Source organism: Elephantulus edwardii, unplaced genomic scaffold (assembly GCF_000299155.1).
Source record: "Elephantulus edwardii isolate Elephantulus edwardi_28Jun2011 unplaced genomic scaffold, EleEdw1.0 scaffold00023, whole genome shotgun sequence".
NCBI lineage: Eukaryota > Metazoa > Chordata > Mammalia > Macroscelidea > Macroscelididae > Elephantulus > Elephantulus edwardii.
This window is the reverse complement of record NW_006399773.1, coordinates 2,700,621-2,724,180: the sequence shown is the minus strand read 5'-3', so window position 1 is coordinate 2,724,180 and position 23,560 is coordinate 2,700,621. Positions and strand designations below refer to the sequence as shown.

Genomic DNA, 23,560 nt, shown 5'->3' with positions numbered 1-23,560 from the left:
GAATAAAATTATCATCAGCATATTAAGTTTTAAAACATACCTACAATTCAGAGGTTTCTGTAGAACATTCTTTTTGTTGCTTTGTTGCATCTAAAAGCATTTCAACACTTTTTGTTCTTAGAGACCCCCACCTTGCATGATGATTAATCAATTCTCAGTGGCCCCAGCATTCCAGGCCTTCCCCAGAGGTCTCTGTGTTTTCTTTACAAACCACTTCATGAAAACATTTGCACAAATAATGAATCTGGCATTTACCAAGATATGCATGCAAATTTTGTAGCAGTAATAAACACAGACACATGCACACTTCTGTAAAATACTGTGGCCTGAAAACAGGTACAGGGAGCAAATCAGAGACATAGTTTTGAAAATTATGCCCCAGTTCCTGAGGCTGCAATTTTAAGCCTTCACATTAAAAAATGTACTTGTACATTACACAATATTAAAAAGCACAAATGCTTATATTTAAGAAGATAATATAATCTTTGACTATAAAAACTCCAAGAGGAATCAATAGCTGAAATTTTACAAATGACAGTCCCAAATGTTACACACTGAATTAATGAGACACATTGTTAAACACTCATAAAAAGAGTATATTATAATGATACAAGAAAATAATGTGATGCAAACAGTAATACTAGGTGGAAATTATTGCTCTGTCTAGAAAGCTAATATATCACTTAGCCTAGCTTCATATATGAGAAAATGCAACTCTAGATATTAAGACTTAAGTGCACACAAAACTGTGATCATTGTGCAACCATTACAAATTAAGCTTAAGGACCTAGTCACAATTTTAGCTATAATTTTATCAAGTCTTTTGAAGTACTACCTCTCTTATATATCTTAAGTGTTTGCTGTGGAGATCTCAAGATGCTACAACCAGTTACTTAGGCAAATGAGAAAGTGGGGAAGGAAAGGCACCTTTTCATAAGTATTCAAATGGCAGGGTGTTATCTGTAACAAATACTATATATATATATGTAATTAACAAAAATAATTGTTTTTGTAGTTAGAAGCTTTAATCTGTGTCTTCTTACTTCCTTTGATACTCCATGTCTCCACACATATGAGTAATAAAGATTGCTGCATTTACGTTTCCCATTTCCTAGTTGTTACATAATTTTACTTATACACTACTTCTAAATCACTATTACTATTTGCAATGTTAATTCCACCAATTATTCCACAGAAGGTCTAACTGAACTCCTTCTTTATTCCAAAAACTCAATTATTTGGTTTTTATACCTTCAGTCTACACAAAAGTCTCACAATAGCTATGCAAGATATTTTTATTTTCTTTCTGTATTAAAAAAATCTCAAAGTAGTTAAATAAGTTATCAGCAGTCATACAGCTATTAAGAACTTGAATGTGACCATGAATCCAAATATATGACCTCAATTTTACTTTAGATTCATAGAAACTGTTTCTTCAAGCTGTGTGTAAACATGTATACATGTGTGTATTCAAATACATATTTATATATATACATTACTCATTTCATACATATATAAACTGTATATCTGCAAAGGCTAGTTAAGTTATTTAATGTCAAAGTCTACTACAGAGCAGGTGCACACTTAATACGTGTGGGAAAAAAAATGAGAAGGGGAGGTAAGTCAGTCAAACTGAGCAAACTAAATTAGCATGTACACCAGTAATGAGAGCAGTTATTTAAATTCTTCTATCAGGTTATGTTATTTTAAATTATTGTTTTGAAAAATTATATATGGATCAGTGGTGCTCTATGTACCTAGCTGACAATTATGGGGAAACAACCACTTTTAATGAACAAAGGTAAAATCTAAAGCCATGGTCCAGACAAGAGGAAAAAAAAAGGGAAGTTATCTTTAAAATGCATATGCTTCCTATGTCCCAAACTACAAGCATGCTATCTTCGAAAATTTATTTTTTTAAAAAAGAACCGTGTTCTGACAAGCCCTATAACAGTAAGACAATATAATATTGTCTTCTTATCTATAAATAATGGTAAATGGATACTGACAGTAAGAAAAAAGTCTCCATTTTTTTTACCCCACTGTTAAGAGGAAGAACACAGGGAATACTAGAAAAGATGTACAGAGGTCTTATTTCTAACACACCCCACATTTTCAATGAGTTAAAACACACTACCCTTCCCCCAGTCCTTCTCCACAGGAGCATGTGCTGAATGGAAAGGAGGTGAAGTGCGTGCCAGTTCAGAGCTGGGGGCCAAGCCTGGAGGAGGGAGAGGCTGCCATTCCCATTATGCACTGACCCCCTTGGTAAAGCTGATTGCATCGTGTGGATGCGATACTTACTCTTGCACTGCTCTGGCTATCGAAAGGGCCGTGGATCCCGTCTCATTAACGCTATCTAAGGTCACATTCGGCAGATCATCATCATCACTGTCACTTTTACCTTGTCTGGGAGATAGGCCTCGAGGGTCCATTTGTGCTGGGGAAAAAAGGCATATATAATGAATTACAATTAGTGTGCAGAGAGTCAACCTCGTCCTGAACCCACATCAAACATGGAACATCTCTTCCACAGATACCACTTGCACAGAATTTTCTAGACATCGCAAGAGTTGGTCAAGGCTACACATTTTAAGTGCTGACTGATTTCTTCCCTTTTAATTTATTTCATGAAATCTGCATCAACTCTCAAAAGTTTCCGTGTACTAGAATAGAATTGTTGTGGATGTACTGCTGAGTCAGAATCAACCCAGAGCAGCAGAGCCTCTGGTGGGTTTTCAGAAGCAGTTAACTGCATGGGAGGAAACTGCCCATCCTCCTCCACAGAGCAGCTGGTGGCCTCGAACTGTGTGTCTTTAGGATTGCAGCGCAGCTTCTTGCTGCTATGAAATCTATAATGTTATCAACTCAGAAGCTGACACTGTGACTTATGAATTCTTCTCTTCCTTGAGGTTGATGCCACACTTTTCATAAGCATTTTCCCTGGAAGGTGGATAACACTGGGGGAGAAGTATGTGTGTAAATCTCTTGTAATAAGTTTAAAGAAGAAATGAAACTGGAGGTATTTTTTGTCATGCAGTCATTATTATTCGAAGGGGCGATATTAGGACATCTACCAAATGACAGGAGCAGAGAATTTGAATTCTCTGTTTCTGTGTGCTGGAAAGTGCTCTTTTTCTCTACCCCGATTTTTTCTTTCTTTTCTTTTTTTTAAACTGCACTGCTGTGGAGGAGTCTTCTCCTGCTGTGAACATGCCAAAGTGAAAAACACTCCAATGTTCTGAGCACTGTTTGACAAAGACTATTTCTTGGAGCCACTGCAACCGTAGGATTACCATCAACATGTAATATGACAGCATGTTAGTTTTAAGAATTATATGTCATTTCCTCTACGTCCTCTCTGTGAACAGGCTTTGTAACCGCTGCCCACCATCTCCACTGGTCCTCACCACAAAACCACAAGAAGCACACCTTCTGAATTTGATTTCTACTGTACTAGTTGTGGAAACTCAGTGTTAATATACATGGCTTCCACCCCACCAGCATAGGATTACTATTCCTCAAACCTAGCTGAAAATAAGAGTTCTAGAATCACCATCGCTTATAAAAGAAAGCTAAATGCAGTTAATGGTATCGTTACAATAAAGTATGCGTGCATTTAGAATTTCCTTTCTCTTTTGTTCTTCACTCATTTTCTTATTACTAGGCGTCATATAGTGCGTAGAACTGTATAGAAATGATAATTGACATTTTATCCACAAAATGGCACCTGCTTCTGATGCTACCTAATATTTAAAGTATGACTGGGAAAGCTATGTAGTCAGGATTTCAACACATTGCTACCTCAGCTTTGGTAAGGTGAAATGCTTATCTGTTTACTCTGAAACAAAAATTTTTCTTGTTCTTTTCGTTAGGTTCCCTGAATTGAGGATGACGCACAGTGACTCTGACTAACAGATGAGAACCCTGTCTTATTCAGTGCCACACTCATTGTCTCTGCTACACCTGAGTCCTTTGCTGCGGCCACTGTGCCAATCCACCTCATTGGGGATGTTCCTCTCTTTCACCAATCCTCCCTCTTTCCAAGCATGATATCTATCCCTTTCCAAAGAATGGTCTCTCCTATCAACATGCTCAAAATATGAGAGCTGAAACCTGCCAACCTTGCCTCTAAGAAGCATTCTGCCTGAACTATTTTCAAGAGAAATCTGGTTGGACTTTTTGGCAATCCATGGGATAGTCAGCATTCTTCTTCAACACCACAGTCCCTTATCCACTGGCCAGCTCTAAGATGCATGTTATTGTTGTTATGTGCCGTCGAGTCGTTTGCGACTCATAGCGACCCTATGTACAACAGCCCTAAACCCTGCTCTATCCTGTGCCAATTGCATTGCCTCTGTCACACCCATCCCGATTACCCCAGTCACTGAATCAATCCACCTCATACAGGGTCTTCCCCTCCTGCGCTCTCGCTCTACTCTACCCAGCATGATGTCCTTCTCCAAAGACCTGTCTCTCCTTGCAACATGTCCAAAGTATGTCAGACGAAGCTCCAGAATCCTTGCCTCCAAGGAGTAGCCTGGTTTAACCCTCTCTAGGATGAATCTGTTTGTTTTCTTGGCAGTCCATGGTACATTCAATACTCTTCTCCAGCACCACAGCTCAAAGGCATCAATTCTCCTTCTGTCCTCCCTAGTCATTGTCCAACTCTCTGATGCATAACAAGTGATAGCAAAGACCATGGCCTGTATCAGGCACACCTTTGTCTCCAAAGAGACACCGTTGCTCTTGAGTACTTTAGAGAGGTCCCTAACAGCAGACTTTCCATCGCAATACGTTTTTTAGCAAGTGATAAAGAAAGATCATGACTTGAATCAGATGCATCCTACTCTTCAAAATGACATCACTGCTCTTCATTATTGTGGAAAGGTCCCGGTCAATGACTGCTGGTACCAAGGGTGTTTGGACCTATCAGTCTGTGCTGCACAGTGGAAACCCAAAGTCAGTACTTAACTGCTGTTGGGTTGAAAATCAACTGCAGGTAAGCTGATATTTCCTGTCTTTCTTCCTCAGAGCCACTGGTGGCTGTGAACAGCCAGAGAGGTGCAGCCTTGGGATTAACTGCACAACTCCCTATAGGCTAAGCCACAGATGACCCTCCAGTGCGGTTCACAAGGCTGAAAATCCCTGCCTCTATTCTGCAAATCTGCTGGTGGAGTCACATTACCAGCGAGGCAAGGCCTTTGGGTTCGTGGTGCAGCTCCTGAGGCACAGGAACCCCAGAGCTTCATTTATGGAAGAGAGGTGCTTTTTAAACAGTGGCTGAATTAAAGAAAGAACACTCACTCATTCATGAAAGCAATCTTTCCACCTCAAGAGATACAGGGTAACATCTGGAGTTATCTGTGACTGTCACAACTGCAGGAGTCTCTTATAACCATGGGGGTATACCAGCGGCACTGCTACTGGCATGCAATGAATTGAAGCCAGAAATGGTGCTTAACATCATATAATGCACAGGCCAGACTCATACAACAAAGAATGAAATGGTTCAAATTGTCAATGGTACACAATTTGAGAATCTCTGATACACAGATTTAAGCATCTGTACATATACAAGATTTAACTACAACTTGAAATGGAAACTATGTTCTAGTCTCAAAGACACCAACAAATGAACATAACCATGTATCACACTGTCTATATTTTCTTGTCTTCAAATAGAAATGATTGTCTTTCATGTGACTTTCTACTTCCACACCCCCCCCCCAAGCATTAGCAGTCACCCCTCAAGGGACCAGGCTTCACACCGTTTTCATGATTTCTTACATAGGTTTTTGAATGTGTTCTGTGTACCACATAACTGTGAGGTGAAAAGATGAAATTACTTTTCCATCTGATCTTCTGGAGAGGAGATTTTCCAAAGAGGGTCGTGGGAGAACTTCTTTGGAGGATGGAATAACCAGCTGCACTAATCACGAGATACTAGCATTCTGTTACTCTAATGGTCCTGAAGGCATTGATTGTATCAGTGTTTACAAACCCCTCCATCCTCATTGCTCATGGCTGTAAATGACAGGGGAGGCGATTTCCTTTGTTTCTCCCTCAGAGCCACTGGTGGATTTGAAATGCCCAGGAGGTGCAGCCTTTGGGCTAGCAGCTGTAGTCACAAGGAATGAACTACGCCACCAAATGCTACTCTGAGGAATAAACTGTTTTCCTGGGCTAATTTATACAGACAAAGAAAAAGGTACCAGAAAGACACTGAGCAGCTCCCAGGCAGACGATAAACAATCGGCACTCAAGTACCACAGGATCCAGAAATGATACCAGCACTTCAGCCAGAAATTCACAGGCAGATTCTTTTCGGGCTCTGCTGTTACAGAATGATTCACTTACACCATTCATAACTATGCAAATTCAGCCAAGAAAATGAGTATTAAATCCATGCAGGCTTCCAAGTCACATACTGTGTGGTATTACATATGCCCGGAGTTGTCAACAACTTAACATTTAAAGTTGTTGAAACATCACATGCAGAAATCCCTTTGCCAAGAGACCAGGTTAGTAAATAGTCCAAGAGGAGGGACTATTCTGACACTTCGGTGTGTCCAAGTTAACCTGAGCTCGCAAAGGTAAAAAACACAACTCAAGGAAGTTTAGGGCGCCTAACCAATAAGTAATTTGGCCCTAAAAGTTTAAATCAAGCTCTAGGAAAGATTTCAAATAATTGGTGTTAGAGTTCCTACATGATCATTTACATTATGGCTCTGTTTATATCTTCATCAAAGTTTAAAATATGTTAAGTATGGAATCCATTTTTTTTTGGATGCACTTTTCAGAAACATCATAATTGAGGGTTTCTTTCCAATATTTTCAATAAATATTATGAAATACATCTGCCACCGTCAGGCTGGGAAACTCTTTTTACCCATACCTTGAGCCAAGCAGAGGGAGGAAGTAATTAGAAAGACTTTCTTAGAATCTGCATTGCTGATTAGATCAGATGATTAGCTTATCTACATACTTGCATAATTCAGGTCTATTTTTATGAACTGTGGGGTAGGGACACCTACCCTGGTTAACCTCCATTAGTCTTTGAATTTTGTGGCACGTTTAGGAGCGCTTGATCTCTGGGTCAGGCAGGATGACTCATGTACGCTGTTCCCTAAGCAGAGCTCTGGTGGTGCTGTACCTGGGCAACTGCACAGTTACGGAGGCTGCACCTTTCAGGTGGTTCGAACCCACCAGAGGCTCCAAAGGACAAAGAGCAGTCACTTGCTCCAGTGTGATTTGCAGCTTCAGAAACCCAATGGAGGGTCAGAGGTGAGCCAGTTCCGATTTGAAGGCAATGAGTAGTTTTCTCCTCAGCAAGAAAGCAATAGATGGTGATCTAGAAACATCTGATAATAATTGATATTTCCTTTCAATTATAAAAAGGGTAAGACACTTTTTTTCTTCTGTACACTAGTCCCTCACTAGAGAAGTGCCATTTCTCCGTGTTGCCATTTCTCACAGGGCTTTGGAACACTGTACGGGTTTCATTGTAAGCGATCACATCTTTGGGAAGATACACACAGAACTCTAACTCTTAAAGTGGAGCCTGTTTATCCTGACTTTTAATTACTTACCTACAACAGTTTATTAACAGGTCTTCAAGAGTCCTGTCTCCCTACACATAATCCCAAAGGTGCCTTGGTGGCAGAGCCGTTAAAGAATTTAGCTACTAAACAAACATGTGAATCTACCAGACACTCCAAGAGAAAAAGAATAAGCAGTCTGCTTCTGTTACGATAACAGCTTTGGGAAACAGAAGGGGCAAGTCTACTTTGTCTTACAAGGTCACTGGGTCTGGCAATGGACTTTCATGGTGTGGGTGGGTAATTACACTCATTCTACTATGGCACTCTCAAAAAAAAAAAAAGTATTGCTGTTGAGCCAGAATTGACTCATAGCTGACCCTCCATTGTGTTTTTGAGGCTGTAAACTGCACAGGAGGAGACTGACCACTGGTGGATTCAAACTACCAGAGGCACCTGGTCTTTGAGTTAGCAGAGAAACTCCCTCCGCACTATTGCCGCCTGAACTCTTGTCTTAACTCTATACCTTAAGGTGGGACACAAATAAATGCAATGCAAACAGCAGCTTGAAAACACTTGTACACTGGGTTCACCTCACTCTGCGGCTTTTAGACCTTGGCCACCCTGTGAAGACATCCAAGGAAGCTTAGGAAAGACCAGTCAAACCCAACTGCTGGACGTGCTGTTGTTGTTAGGGGCACGGAGTCCAGAGTGACCCTCTAAACTGCAGATCCAAATAAACCCTGCGTTATCCTGCCCCAACTTCACCATCGCTGACATACTCAAGGCCACTACCACAGCCATGGTGAGTCACTGTAGACCAATCAGCCCTGTGCCAGCTGCCAGGGAGATAAGTACAGTTCTAAATTACACACTTAATTGTTGTTTTTGTTGTGTGATTTCGAGTCAGAATTGACCCACTGCTGACCCTCCAGTGGGTTTTTGGAAGCAGCAAATAACCTGGGAGGTGACTGCCTATCTTTCACCCACGGAGAAGCCGCTTGAATTGAACCTTGTGCCTTCGGGTTGGCGGTGCAGCTCTTTATCACTAGGCCACCTGAGCTCCCTAATTATGTCCCCAAACTTATATGTTACAATTCTAACTCTGAGTAGTTCTGACTGTGACTTTGTTTAAAAACACAATCAGCCTTTAAAGGTGTTACCAGTTAGGTTATCTTGAGTTCATACCTGGATGGTCCTAATGCAATGACTCATCTACATACAGATGAAGAGAAGACACAGAAATATAGAGGGAAGAATGAGACCTGAAGACAGAATAGAGACTGGAGTGTTAAGTCTAGGAGTCAAGGAACAACAAGGAGGTACCAGAAGGAGGCCGAAAAAGGAAATATCTTCCCACGGCCTTAGGTGAGAGCGCAGGCCTGCTGACACCTTGATTTCAGACTGCTAGCCTGTAACACTATAAGATAATAACTTCCTGTCATATTAAGCCACCCGGTTTCTGTACTGTGTTACTGTCACCCTTGGAAATTAACAGCCTACATGGAAACTGCCTGGAAAATCCACCTCAAATCTTGGATCCATTAAATAACATAATTGTAAACTACTAAGATTTGAGATTGTATGTTACACCAAAACAGAACCACCATACCCACTGTGATTCAATTCGTTCAAACTATTCCAACCCTCCAGCAGGCTTCTGAGGCTGCAAATCTTTATGAGAGGAGATGTCCAGACTTCTCCCCAAGGATTCAAACTGCTGACCTTTGGGTTAGCAGCCCTACATGTAAAGCACTGCACACCAATAGATATTCAGTGCTCTACATGATCCTCTCAGTTCCTTCTAGAAATTCTCTAGCAAAGTTGTGAACAAAATACTGTTATAATTATAGTCTATCACAACTACTCTCTCTCATCAAACAGTCTTATTTTAAGCCACATAAATACCCACAAACTTAGGTGGAATATTATTATTAACACTGCTACATAAGGGTATTTAAAAATGTGTAAATTTTAATCCTAAATATTCTAGAACATATTTACAAATGCTAGGATTTCTGGGCATTGTCTATGGTCTTCCACCATTCCTCAGCCAGGGTTCCCTAACTGATTACAGACGCAAGGACACAAAGCTGCTACTTGCCAGGGGGCTCACACAGGTGGACCTTCCCGGGGACCTGGCTCCTCAAAGGCATATTTCATCTTTGCTTTCTCCCAACTCCTCTGAGAAAGTTAACCTCCACTCTAATTTCCCCCCTCAAACGTACTGGACTGGCAGATGAAGAGCCATGCAGGTCCATTCTCGGTTTCCCTCTTCCCAGCCTACTGCTGTGATCAAGTCAATTCTGAATCACAGTGACCCTGCTGCCGCATGACATTGAGTCAAGATAGACTCAGTTCTCCTGCCCAGCAGGTGCTCAGAGGTGGTAAATCTCATGGGGAGAGCCTGTCTATCTTGGAACTCCCTTGGAACTGCTGGTGGACAGGACCTGCCTTTGGGTTGGCAGTGCAACTCCTTACCTCTAGGCCTCCAGCGCACCTTCTGGCAACACTCTGCATTGCTAGATGAAAGGCTGCCACCCTCCTGAGAGAGAAACTGCTTCATTTAGCTATTCTTAACAGAAAGAATGCTTTTCTGTAAGTCAGCATGTTAAATGTATACAAAACAACAGTCAACGAACACACATTAAAATGTACACACTAAGATTGACTTCCCCCCACCCCTCAAGAAGGAATCAAAGAAATTGACAAGAATTCCTTTCATCTCCACCCAGAAGCTGGTGAGAATGAGAGGCAGGGGGGCGGGCCAGGAGCAGTGGGGCTGACAGGCTTTCTCAGCTCCCTTTTCAGTCAGTGACAGGCTGCCTGCTACCTGCAGATGTCCTGATTGTTTACTCTGCCAAGGCTGAGACATGTTCCAGTTAGAGAAACCTGGACTTCCAGGGGAGTGGCTGCATTAAGACGAGAGAGAAGAGCCGTGGAGAAATGAGGCGGCTTTTAATTTTTTTTCCTTTTCTTAAAAGGGGGAAATGAGAGAAAGTGTGTGTGTGGGTTGTGTCTAAGGGGGTTTTGGACTAAGGATAGAAACACAGATGTGGACACAGAAGGCATCTGTGGGTAAAGGCAAATGGTCAATGTGCCAGCAGTTAACCAGAATGTTAGCACCCACAGGTGCCTTGAAGAAAGTCTTAGAAATCTACTTCAAAATCAATTACCCACCAAAAAACTCTACAGAACACAATTCTGTTCTGATATATCTGAAGCTGACAAGAGTCACTGTCCTAGGAAATGGTTGAGGACATCATGCTTGGGAGGGTGGAGGGACAGCGCAGGAGAGGAAGGCCCTCTATGAGGTGGATTGATTCAGTGACTGGGGTAATTGGGATGGGAGTGTCAGAGACAGTGTGATAGGCACAGGACAGAGCGGAGTTTAGGGCTGTTGTACATGGGGTCGCTATGAGTCGCAAGCGACTCGACGGCACATAACAATAACAACAGATGGATGTAGAAGGAGCCTTGGGGGTTGGGTGGGTAAGAGTCGTGTTGTTGACCCAACAGTACATGGTTTGAATATGCCCCTGCTTTGTGGGAGAACGATGGACAAGCTCTTTCCATGTGATTTACAGCCTCTGAAACCCCAATGAGTGTCAATGCTGAGTCAGTTCTCGTTTAATGACAGACACACAACAAGAAGCCAGGTGTGAATTCACATGGTTGTGAGTTCTGGCTTCATCATTTTCAGTGAACAGATCATTCCTTTCACATCTTTAACCATCACTTTCGTCCCCTCCATTCCCTGCTGCCCACTGTTGTGAGGACCAACTAGATAAAAATGCAAAGCACTCAGGGCTCTGCCTGGCTCTTCATAGCCAATCCTCAGTGCATTTCACTCCAGCAATTAGAAAATGAATGTTTCCTCAAACTTGTTCCTAGATAACCCTGTCTCTCCTCTCCAGTTAGTCCTGAATAACTTGTACTTGACCCTCCATTTCAATGCTGGAAACTGCATGGGAGGAGAGTGTCTACCTTTCTCCAGAGGAGCCACAGGTGTATTTAAATCACCAGAAAAAGAAAGCCTTTGGGTTAGCAGTGCAACTACCTTTCTAAATGCTTCAATACCCTCTAATCAAATTAGGCAGGTGTGGTGTTTTGGTTTTTTTTTTCAAATTTTTATTTTATCTTACATTTTTAATTTTTTTGACAGTTTTCTTTTCAAGTGAAAAGAAGATACCAATTGTTGTTTTTGTTGTTATGGACCATCAAGTCAACAGAGAATCATAGTGACCCTATGCACAATAGCTCTGAACCCTGTCTTATCCTGAGCCTGTCTCACTGTCCCGACAGAGCTAACCCCATTATCTCAGTTACTCCATCCATCTCATCCAGGTTCTTCCCCTCTTGCCCTGTCCCTCCACCCTTCCAAGCAAGATGTCCTTCTCCAAGGACTAGTCCTTCCTGGCCACATGACTGAAATATGTGTGCTGGAGCTTCAAAATCCTTGCTTCTAAGGAACAACAGACTTCACCCTCTGCAGGATAAATCTGTTTGTTTTCTTGGCAGTTCATCGGATGTTTAAGACTCTTCTCCAGCAACACAACTCAGAGGCATCGATCCTCCTTCCTCCACCCTTACTCCCTGTCCAGCTTTCCTGACTGCTAGTGCCATAAGGTGTTGATTATGGAGCTAAGCAAGCTGAAATTGCTAACAATCTCAATTTCCATCTATCAAGATGCTGCCAATTGGCTCAGTGGTTAAGGATCTTTGTTTTCTTAATGTTGATCTTCAATCCATATTTAAGACAACAGTCCTTGACCTTCTGCAGCAAACACTTTAGGCCCTCCTCAAGCAGTATAGTGCCATCTGCATAATGCAGGTTGTTGATCAGTCTTCCTTCAATTCTGATGCCACACTCATCCTCATAAACCCAAGCTTCCCAAATTATCTGTTCCACATATAGATTGAAGAGGTCTGGAGACAAGATACATCCCTGTTGCACTCCTTTCCCAATTTTGAACTATTCAGTGTTTCCTTGCTCTGTTCTGAAAACTGCTTCCTGATCCAAGTATAGGTTTCATATGAGCACAATCAGGTGTTCTGGAATTCACATTGTTCTCAAAGTTAGTCACATTTTGTCATAATCATGCAGTTAAATACCTTCCCATGTTTATTCCCATACTAAAAACAAAAAGCCCAGTGATCCAACAGAGTGTGGAAATTGATTTGATGGCACTTAACAACAACAACAACAACAAAAACAATGAGAGAGCTCTGTTGACCTGGTGGATAGAAAGTTATGCTACCAAGTACAAGGTGGGTGAAGTTAATCTGTGACCCTCAGGCCTGGTTTTAATTGTTTTTGGTCAAACATCCTTCTAAGTGGTATAGCACTGGTCTGTCCATTTGCTGTACAGAGGTAAGTCGTGATTGCTGTAATACTAAATACTGTGACACTGATGTGTCAAATATGATAATGGTTACCCATGGTGGACAGTGTTTGGTGGCACTCCCTGGCTGAAGCAAGCTTGGAAGCAGGAGTAGCATCCACTTCCAAAATAGCTTGTTTCCAGAAACCCCATGGATGTGGACAAACGATGAAAGTTACACAAGTGTTCGGGTTTTTCGTTCATAGGGTTAGTATGAGTTGTCTATGACTTGGCGGCACTTAACAACAACAACAACAAAATCACCAATATTACATGCAAGCAAAATCCTGCTTAAGATTTTCCAAAAATTATTGGAACAGGACATTGACAGAGAACTACCAGAAAATCAAGCTGGGTTTGAAGAGGCTGTGGCATTAAGGTACCAGTACTCGTACCCATTGTCAGGGACTTGAATCTGGCTCACAGCAGCCTCGTAAGACAGAATAATTCTGCCCCCATGCTGTTCTTAGCTGCCATCAAGTTGAATGTGTCTTATGTTCAACAGGGCTAAACACTGCCTGATTCTATGTCGTCCTCTTAATTTCTGTTTTGGAACCTGTCATTGCAGCTACTATGTCAATCCTCTATTTGGGGGTCTTCCTCTTTCCACTCACCCTCTGCTTGGGGCAGTTCTAAGTTTTGACAAAAGCAGACTGTCACATCTCTTTCCAAGGCAGCACTGTTGATGGGTTTGCACCACTCACCTTCTGGTCAGCATCTTAGTGCTCAGCTACTGTCTGCCAGTGGTCCTTGAAGGGATGAAGAATGTATGAAGGATAAAGCTACTGCCTCCTTGAGACAGTCATCGAGGGATTCAGCCAACAACTAGGTATCAAGCACCTACTGCTTAATGAGCACTCCCTTGGGTGCGTGGAGAGACCAGCGAACAGAGGAGATACCAAAGCAGGTAAGAATTCTTGCTTCCACACTAGAGGGAGATGTAGGATCAAATATAAATAACAACATATTCTATTCTAGAGAATGATGAGTGTCTTAGAGAAAACATGAACTAGGGATGTTGGATTGGGGCTGCGGAGATGGCAGGCAGTGAGTTTTGGAGAAAGCAATCATGAGGCTAAGACCTTGGCAAGGACAGGACACTGTAGGAGCTGAGTGAGGGGGCTGCATTCCAGCCAATGGAATAAAAGGTGCACAAGCTCTGTGATGTGAGTGTCCTCATGTGTCTGGGGATCTGCCAAGAAACCAAAACAGAAAATCACAAGCCAATCAAGTCCCCACCATCTCATGGCTTCTAACCCTAAAGAACAGCACAGAGCCTTTCTATAGCATTTCCTAGGCTTTGATGGTGGTGTAACAGACGGCATTAAACTAAAGCCATCAGCTGAAATCTACCAGCTGCTCCATGGCTGAAAGATGGGCAATTTCCTCCTATAAAGATCTGTACTCTCAGAAACTTGAGGGAGGATGACTGTGACTCAGAATCAACTTGACAGCACTTGTTGTTATGCTGTTATGGTTTGATGTCATCGAGTCCAGTACGATCCAAAGCGACCCTAAGAATAACAGATCTGAACTCCGTCCTATCCTGGGCCATCCTCACACTTCCTGACACATGAGAGTCCATTAAGGCAGTTACTGTGTCAGTCTCCCTGATCTGGTTGATGGTTGTCTTCCCCTTCGCTGACCCTCTACCCTTCCAAGCTCTTCTCCAAGGAAAAGCCCCTCCGAGCAACATGCCTGAAGTATGTGAGGCAAAGCTTTATCATCTTTGCCTCCAAAGAGCATTCCAGCTGCACCTTTGCAAGACATATTTGTTTGTTCTTTTTGAAGTCCATGGGATGTTCTGTATTTTCCTCTAACACCACAGTTCAATGGCATCAATTCTTCTTCTGTCATCCCTAACCATTGTCCAGCTCTCAGATGCATAGCAAGTGATTAGAAAAACCATGGCTTAAATGAGGTGCACCTTAGTCCTCAAAATGACACCATTGCTCCTCATTAATTTGGAGAGGTCACTAACTGCAAACTTTCCCAGGGCAATATGTCTCTTGATTTCCTAACTGCTGATACCAAGGGTGTTAACTGTGGATCTGACATCAGTAGGCAATGGACAATCTTTATGAAAATCAACTGCCTGATCTTTCTCTTAAGAAGCTAGTAGACTGAAACCAGAGACACAGCATCATGGTCAATCAAGCGTTTAACCATTCTACTACCAAGGGGTTGAGTAGAGAGCACTGAGAAGAAAGACTACAGAGCAGGAAGGTCTTGAAAGCTGATGGGAAGAGATGACCCTGAATGGTTTTGAACATGAATGAGTGACAAATCCTGAGAGATATCCCCTTTACAAGGAACACACTGTCTCTATAAGCCTGGAGAATGGGGTCAGACCCAGCTGGAGACTCCCACGTGGGACTCACTGGTGGCATGCATATCAATGTGCTCAAAATGGACACTAGTAGTTTTTTTTTTTCCACTTTTATTGCCTCTTGCTGTTTGCACATAAAGCCCCTTGATTAACTCTCAGGACTTTATTACATGAAGCACTGAGAAATATGCCCTTAGCAATTTATTTGTACAACTGATATTCTGAAAACAAGTGAAGCAACTTACTTTTATGCCTCTTAAATGCTCTCTCTAATGGGACCTTTTTTCTAGCATATCAAGGGTGATGAGAGGAAAACGCGTGAGAAAATAAAACATGTGCCTGCCATAAAGGACTTCCAATGCCAAGATGAGAACTAGCTTTCCAGGGTCTGCTCTCTCACTGATGTTCTCACTTTCTTCTAATTCTCATTACTTTCTGCTACTGCTCAAGGCCCTGAGGGCACGGTGGTGGCCTGATGACTAAGGAGCTGCACTGCCAACCCAAAGGCAGGCAGTTTGAATCCAACAGCCGCTCCATGGGAGAAAGATGGGCAATCACTTCCTACATGATTTACAGCTTCTGAAGACCTGCTGGAGTGTCTGCTGTGAGTTGTTCATGACTCGATGGTAATGACTTTGACTTTGGTCTTATGATTCCTTCATACAAAGTTGTTTCTCAATTATGCCATTGGACCTCTCAACCTTTCCACAATGCTGGTTATCTTTCTTCCATTTTTACTTCCAGCCAATTTAGAAAACATTCTCCTGTTAGCTTCAAGATGGGTAAACTAAGACAACTGTTGTTGTTGCTGATTGCCTTCGAGTTGAGCACGACTTTTAATGATCCTATTAACAAAAGGCCTGAAACCCCTCTACAACTATCGACGTTTATCAAAGTTCATGGTGTTTCTTCTGGAGGCATGCCACCCGCTCCTGCTTCCAAAACCTTTGTAAACTGTTTTATAAAATTGTTTTATTCCATCACACTCTCTAAGGCTACAATGACAGAGTTAAGAAGTTATCAAAGATTGTATGGTTTGAAAAGCCTGAAATACTTAACCTTTTACACGACATCTTTGCTGAATTGTGCTGGATACTACAGAATTCTTTTCTCGCTCTCTCTCTCTTGCACTCTTCTCTCTCTTCTTTTCTCTACCATACAGTTTGAGTCCTCTTTTTTCATATACTTAAATACCTGTCATCCAGCCTCATATTCAATGTCTCCCCTTCTCTTTATGCCTCCCATCAGCAATGACTTTGCCACCAATTTCACATAACACTTTAATTTCTATCATCTCCATTACTATCTCAGAGGGAACGTATAAGCACATCCATGATCTGAACTCTAACCTTTCCCCTAGTTTCCAGCATCCTATCATACACTACTTCATCTGCATGTTCAACAGTCAATCCAAATTCAAGTCTTGTTTTTATCCTTGGGTTTCAAGTCTCTACTGATTGACCACTGTGGTGGCATAGTGTGCAGGGAGATGCGCTACTAACCCAAAGGCTGAAGAACCTCTTTGATGGTTCAAATCCACCAATGGTTCCGAGAAACAGATGGGCAGTCTCCTCTCATGTGATTTACAGGCCAAGAAACCTAACAGAGAAGCAAAAACTGAATGGCAGAGTTTGAATTGTTTTGATTGATGTAGCTGTTGTTAGACGCCAATAACTACAGTCATCCTAGAACAACTATCTGCAACGGGTGTCCTATACCATCCTCACAATCTTGAAAATGCTTGAGCCCATTGTTGCAGTCATTGTGTTAATCCCTCTCCCCCCCAACCCAATCCATTATTTTGAGAGTCGTCTTCTCTTCCTCTGACCTTCCATTTCCCCCAGCATGATGACTGGACCCTCCTCACATATCCAAATTATATGAGACGTTTCACCATCCTTGCCTCTAAGTAGTACCCTGGCTGAACTTTCTCCAAGAGAGATTTGTTTGTTCTTTTGATTGATGGTGCTGTCGTTATGTGCTGTTGAGTCAACTGTAATGACCCCATGAACGAGAGATCTGAACCTTGCTCTAAACTGTGCCATCCTCATCCTCCCCACTAGGATGAAGGCCACTGCCAGAGTTACGAAGTCAATCCAACTTCTTGAAGGTCCTCATATCAATTTCTTGGTGACTCACAGTCCATTTGTTCCCTCAATTAAATTTGGTGCCAAATGCTACTGCTCTCATGACATTCATTTCTGGTGCCTCTTCCTCTGAGTAAACAATCTCAAACTGCAAAATATTTCTCTTGTAATTGAATGAACCCAGGAACCTCCTCAAAACATTCTTTACTTAAAGAGCCTTGAGCTTCCCCCATCACCTAACAAATAAGGCTTGACCACTTCAGCTTTATAAAATCACCCTGAACAACCACTCCACCACTCATCTTGTCATTCAGAACTCCTCTCTACGTTTTAACCCCCAAACTCCTTAAATCAGCTGGACCTGGCTCGTTCCCTTCCACACACAGTTCTAAGAACAAAAATACTTAAACCTCTTAAAGGCAGATCTCTCTATCATGATACATTTGCTTCATTCTCTCACTACAGGCAATTTCTCTTTTTAAAAAATACCTGCTATTGTATTTACACACACACACACACACGCACACACACACTCGCGCACACGCTAAAAACGCTCAATAACTGCCACTGAATCTGAAGCAAATCATAGGTTACCTTCCAAACAGGTTTTCAGAGGCTATAAATTATGTAGAAGAATACTGCCCATCTTTCTTCCTCAGAGCAGCTGACGGATTCAAATGCATGCCTCTGGGTTTGGTATGGAAACACAACTCCTTAACAACAAGGCCATAAGGGTGCATGGTCATGCTCGCTTACTGGGACACACTCTCTGTGTGTGTGTATGTATTTATAAGTGTGTGTGTGCATGTGTGTGTGTAGAGAGAGATAGAGAGAGACAGAGAGACTGATTTTTGTCATAATGCTTTTTCCCATTTTGAATTATACTTAAGGATATATTTTGTCTACACTCCTATTATACTATAAGAGCTCAGACAATGTGTAATCCCTACCATACAGGAAAAATGTAATATTTACTGATGAAGATGATGGTAATAAGTGTAGATCTCCACTTAAATAGAGCACAGAAGCTCCCAGTGCACAAAAGATTCTGCAATATAATGACAAAAGTGCCTATTTCATAGCTTCTTTTTAAAATTATGTTCTCACTCACATTCTAATATAAGCATTTATGGGGAAAGTCACAATCATTAAATTTCTCTTACTCTGTAAAGTCTTAGATAATTATATTTCTGCTTTGAATAGGTCATGGGATGACAAACTAATGAAAATTATGAAAATCATAATTTTTATTCACTTTTAAAGTAACTTATATTCAGCAGGCTTCCCTTTTGCATTCAGGAAATAATTTTAAATACATTCCTATAATTCTTATCACATTGGTTATTGCTTGGAAATGACAATGAAGAAATTTTATCATTTAAAGTACAGTATTAAAATTAATGTTTGTTGAGATTACAATATCAGCTACTAACATACCAATTTCTCAGGGAATTTTAACTAAAACTGTTGTTACTATGTGCTTTCCCTCATGTTAAATCTATATTTGGACATGAAGCTACTGTCAGAACTGAGCAAGGAAAATCAAGAAAGGAGTGTATCAGGGATGTGTTCTCTCTAGCTACATTTTTAATCTGTATATAGAACAGATCATTTGGGAAACCGGACTTTATGTAGAGGAATGTGGCATCAGGATGAGAGGAAGACTTATCAACAACCTGCATCATGCAGATGATACAACCATACTTGCTAAAACTGAGGAGAACCTGAAGCATTTGCTGCAGGTCAAGGACTGAAGTCTTCCATATGGATTGAAGCTAAACATCAAGAAAACAAATATTCTTACCACTGGGCCAACTGGCAACACCATGATACATACAGAAGAGATTGAAATTGTTAACAATTTCATCTTGTTCATTTCCACAGTCAACACTCATGGTACCAGGAAATGAAAAGAGGAATTGCATTAGGAAAATCTGCTACTTCAGAAAGCTGAAGAGATGGTCTAGAGACTAATGTGTACCTAATTCAGGCCATGGTCTTAGCAATTACTTACTATGCATTAGAGAGCTGGACAATGACAAAGGATGAGAGAAGAATTGATTGCCTTTGAGTTGTGGTAATGGAGAAGAGTATTGAACATATCATGGACTGCCATGAGAACAGACAGGTTTTTTGGGAAGAGGGTAAAGGCAAGTTACTTCTTGAAGGCAAGGATTTTGAAGCTCCATCACATACTTTTGACATGCTACCAGGAGGGACCAGTCCTTGGAGGACATCATAATTGGAAGCTGGAGGGACAGTGCAGTAGAGGAAAACACTTGAAGGGATGGATTGTCATAGCAACTATGGCAACGAGGGTAGGTGTGTCTGAGACAGTGACATTGTCTCTGGAGAGCATAGGGTTCAGAGCTATTATGCATAAGGTCGCTATTAGTCACAGAAGTCTCAGAAGCGCATAGCAATGCAACAACAACAATATGCTTTTGAGTTATAACCCACTCGTAACTGACCCTGAATGGGTTTACAGAGCTTATAAATCAGCCAGGAGGAGATTGCCTACCTTTTCCCCATACAACAGCTGCTGGATGCTAACTGGACACCTTTGAGTTGACTCTACAACTTTTTACCCCCTAGCTCGACAGAGCTCCCAAACTAAAATTCCTTCCTTCTTGTGTAAAACGAAAAAAAAAGAAAACAGAGTTACAATTGTCCTGTATGCTCTGAAAGAAAGTCTCAGAGTACAAAAGGCTGTTGTGATTAAAAGGAGTTCATAAACTCTTCCATCAACAAATGACCTTTTACACAGTGCTTGTCAGCCTGTGGGACACGCCAGTGTGTGTGGAGAATCCTGACGGGAAGAGGTCTTCTAACACTTTACCCATCACCTTTGCAATTCTGCAACTTACTATGCATGCTTAAAGCCCAACTCAACCAATTCCAACTCATTTACTGGAAATGGAAACTGTGTGAAGCAGAAAAAGTTCGGGATACTTAACAGTAAAGTGATTTTTGTGGTCAGCATATCTAGGAGACTTGGTGGTGCAATGGTTAAGTGCTCAGCTTCTACATTTTTGATTCAAATCTACCAGAGGCCTTGTGGGAGAAAGTTCGGGAAATCAGCTTCCATAAAGATTCCAGCCACATGATAGGCAACTCTGCCACATGGGGTCACTGTACACCACAACAGATTCAAATCACACAACAACTACTCAGAAAAATAAAACAACCAAATTCATTTTTATCTTCAAGACAGACAAAGATTTTTAGCATTTATGCAAAGCGCCCGGGTATGTGTGTACATTTTGGATTTTCTGGTTCATGGACTGGATTGAAGATGTCCTCAGACAATAAAGAAGTAGACTGAAATCAGCTGTAATAATTTTAAGTTCCTCTCAAGCATCCTAATCTCTTCTGCTTGTGCGATTCAAATTAAGTCCAGATAGACAACACAGATTCAAGTCACACTCTCAGGAATATACCAAGCAAATCATATCCATCACCATCCAGTTGATTTCTCTCCCAGAGACCCTAGAGCACAAAGGAGAACTGCTTCCGAGTCTTTCCATATCTGCAAGCCTTTACAGAAGCAAGCTACCCTATCCTTTACCTGTGGCTGGTGGCTTTGAGAAGATGACTTTGGTACTAATATCTAAGCACTTAACCACTGCACCACCAGGGCTCCTTGTGATTGAAATCACTGGTATCTTTTTCATACTATCTTTTTGTACCTAAGAAACTACAGGCATTGATAGAACAATCACTTAGACATTCTTCTAAAAATGCTACCAGGGAGCTCAGCTGATGTCCATGTTGTTGTTGCTATGCACCACTGAGGGGGAACCGATTCATAGGTGACCTTCCAGCAGGTTTTCAAAGACAGTTTAATCTCACAGGAGTAGATTGCCCATCTTTGTCCTGCAGAAAACCTGGTAGATTTGAACTGTGTGCCTTCAAGTTGGCAGTGTATTTCCTTGCCACTACATCACCAGAGCTTCTTCAGTGAGGTCCACAGGGAGTTGCATTACTAACTCAAATGTAGCACTTCTTTGGCAGGTCAAATACACCAGGTGGTCTACGGAAGAAAGAGAGGCAAGCATTTCCCATGCATTTTGTTGTTGCCGTCGACTTAAGTCAGAACCAGCTCACCATGACGATGAGATTTTCAGACACGGTAAATCACATGGAAGGAGACTGACCATCTTTCTCCTGTGGAGCTTCTGGAATCAAAATCACGTGCCCTGAAGTTGGCAGTTCAACTCTTTACCCACTAGGTCACCAGACTTCCTGCCTATGCTATTTACAACTCAATGGCAATGAAAGTAGGTGAAACATTTCAAAGCTTCTTAGTATGTTGCTTTATTTCTTTAAAGATATTTTTTAAAGAGGGAAAAACTGAAAGCCTACTTTGTGTTTTCTTAATCCTACCAATCTTTCTTAATTTGAAGATTAAGGTACATATGATTCAGGATGTGGTTTTTCAAACACTTGCTAATACATAATGAAAAAGGATGCTAGAATGCCTTTGAATTGTTGGAGGCGGCTGGATTTCCCACAGACTAGCAAAAGAACAAACTATGTCTTGGAAAAAGTTCACCCAGAGTGTTCCCTGGAGGCAAGAATGGTGAAGCTCTGTCTCAAATACTTTGGGCATGTTGCTAGGGGAGACTATACCCTGGAAAGGGACATCATGCTTGGAAAGGGGGAGTATCAGTGAAAGAAAGACCCTCTACAGATGAACTGATCCAGGGAATGTAGCAATGGAGTACAGGTGTGTCAGAAAGGTGACCCTATGAACAAAAGACCTGAACTCTGTTCTATCCTGCGCCATCCTCACACTTCCTGACATATTAGGGCCCATTGCAACAGTCACCATGTCAATTCACCTGGTTGAGAGTCTTCCTCTCCTTCGCCAATCCTCCAGCCTTCCCAGCATCATGACCCTCTTCAAGGAAGTGCCCCTCACAGCAACATGCACAAAGTACGTGAGGCAAAGCTTCTTTATCCTTGCCTTAAAAAATCACTGCAGTTGCACATTTTCTAAGACATACTTACTTGTTCTTTTGGTTGTCTGTGGGATGTTCATTGCTCTTTCCAGCACCACAATTCAAAGGCATCATTTCTTCTGTCATCTCTTTTCATTGTCCAGCTCTCAGATGCATAGCAAGTGATAAGAAAGAGCATGGCCTCAATCAGACACACCTTAGTTCTCAAACTGACATCATTATTCCTCATTAATTTGGAGAGATCCCTGAGTGCAGACTTTCTCAATGTAATACGTCTCCCGATTTCCTGACTGCTGGTACCAAAGGTGTTAACTGTTGATCCAACAGTTTCAAGCTCTTCTCTACCTATCATGTTGCCTATTGGACCACTGGTAAGAATCTTTGTTTTCTTGAGACTGAGATGCAATCCATATTGAAGGCTGTATCCTTTGATCTTCTGCAACATATACTTCAAGGCTTTCTCACTTTCAGCAAGCAAATTTGTGTCATCTGCATAATGCAGGTTACTAATTACTCTCCCTCCCATCCTGATGCCACATTCCTCTTCACAGAGTCCAGCTTCTTAAACAATTTGCTCGGCATAAAGACTGAATTTGTTTGGAGGGAATACAATCCTGACAGACTCCCTTCTTAATTTTAAACCATGCAGTGTTGCCCTGCTCTGTTTGCACAACAGCCTCCAGGTACTATGTATAGGTTTCGAATGAGCACAATTAATTTCTCTGGGAGTCCGATTCTTCTCAATGTCAGCCTAGCTTGTTTTGATGCACACAGGTAAACGCGTTTGCAAAGTCAATAAAGCACAAATGGACATACTCTTCCGGTATTCTCTACTTTCAGCCAGGATCTATCTAACACAAGCAATGTTATCCCTGCTACCACAGTGTCAATAGGTCATAGGTATTATTATTTTGCTGTCAAGTGAATTTCCTTTGAGCTGAAAATGGGGATTCTTAGATTTCCTTATAGTTCTGAAACAGTACTGCATGGCCTTCGGACATTTATTGCTGTAGACAGTTCTGTCATTCTTTAATTTCTTCAAAGATAAATCTTCAGAGATTTACTTTGTGACTCAGATATTTGATAATGAAAAGAACCAGGACCCCGTGGGACAGCCATATTTGGCCTTTGCCAACTTCATAAAGAGAAATCATCTTCATCACCACAACAAGATAAAGGTAAAGAATCCAATAGAAAAATGGGCACAGGATATGAACAGGCACTTCACCGAAGACGACATTCAGATGGCTAACAA

The 23,560-nt window shown here is 41.6% G+C and overlaps 1 protein-coding gene across 1 annotated transcript in view; it reads right to left on the bottom strand.

Annotated features, from left to right (window-relative positions):
* KLF12 (Kruppel-like factor 12) overlaps nt 1–23,560 on the bottom strand; it is a 600,750-nt gene that overhangs the window by 161,076 nt on the left and 416,114 nt on the right. The window contains exon 5 of the mRNA XM_006882709.1: nt 2,305–2,440. Coding sequence (XP_006882771.1) covers nt 2,305–2,440 — 136 coding nt within the window. The remainder of the gene's footprint in view (nt 1–2,304; nt 2,441–23,560) is intronic.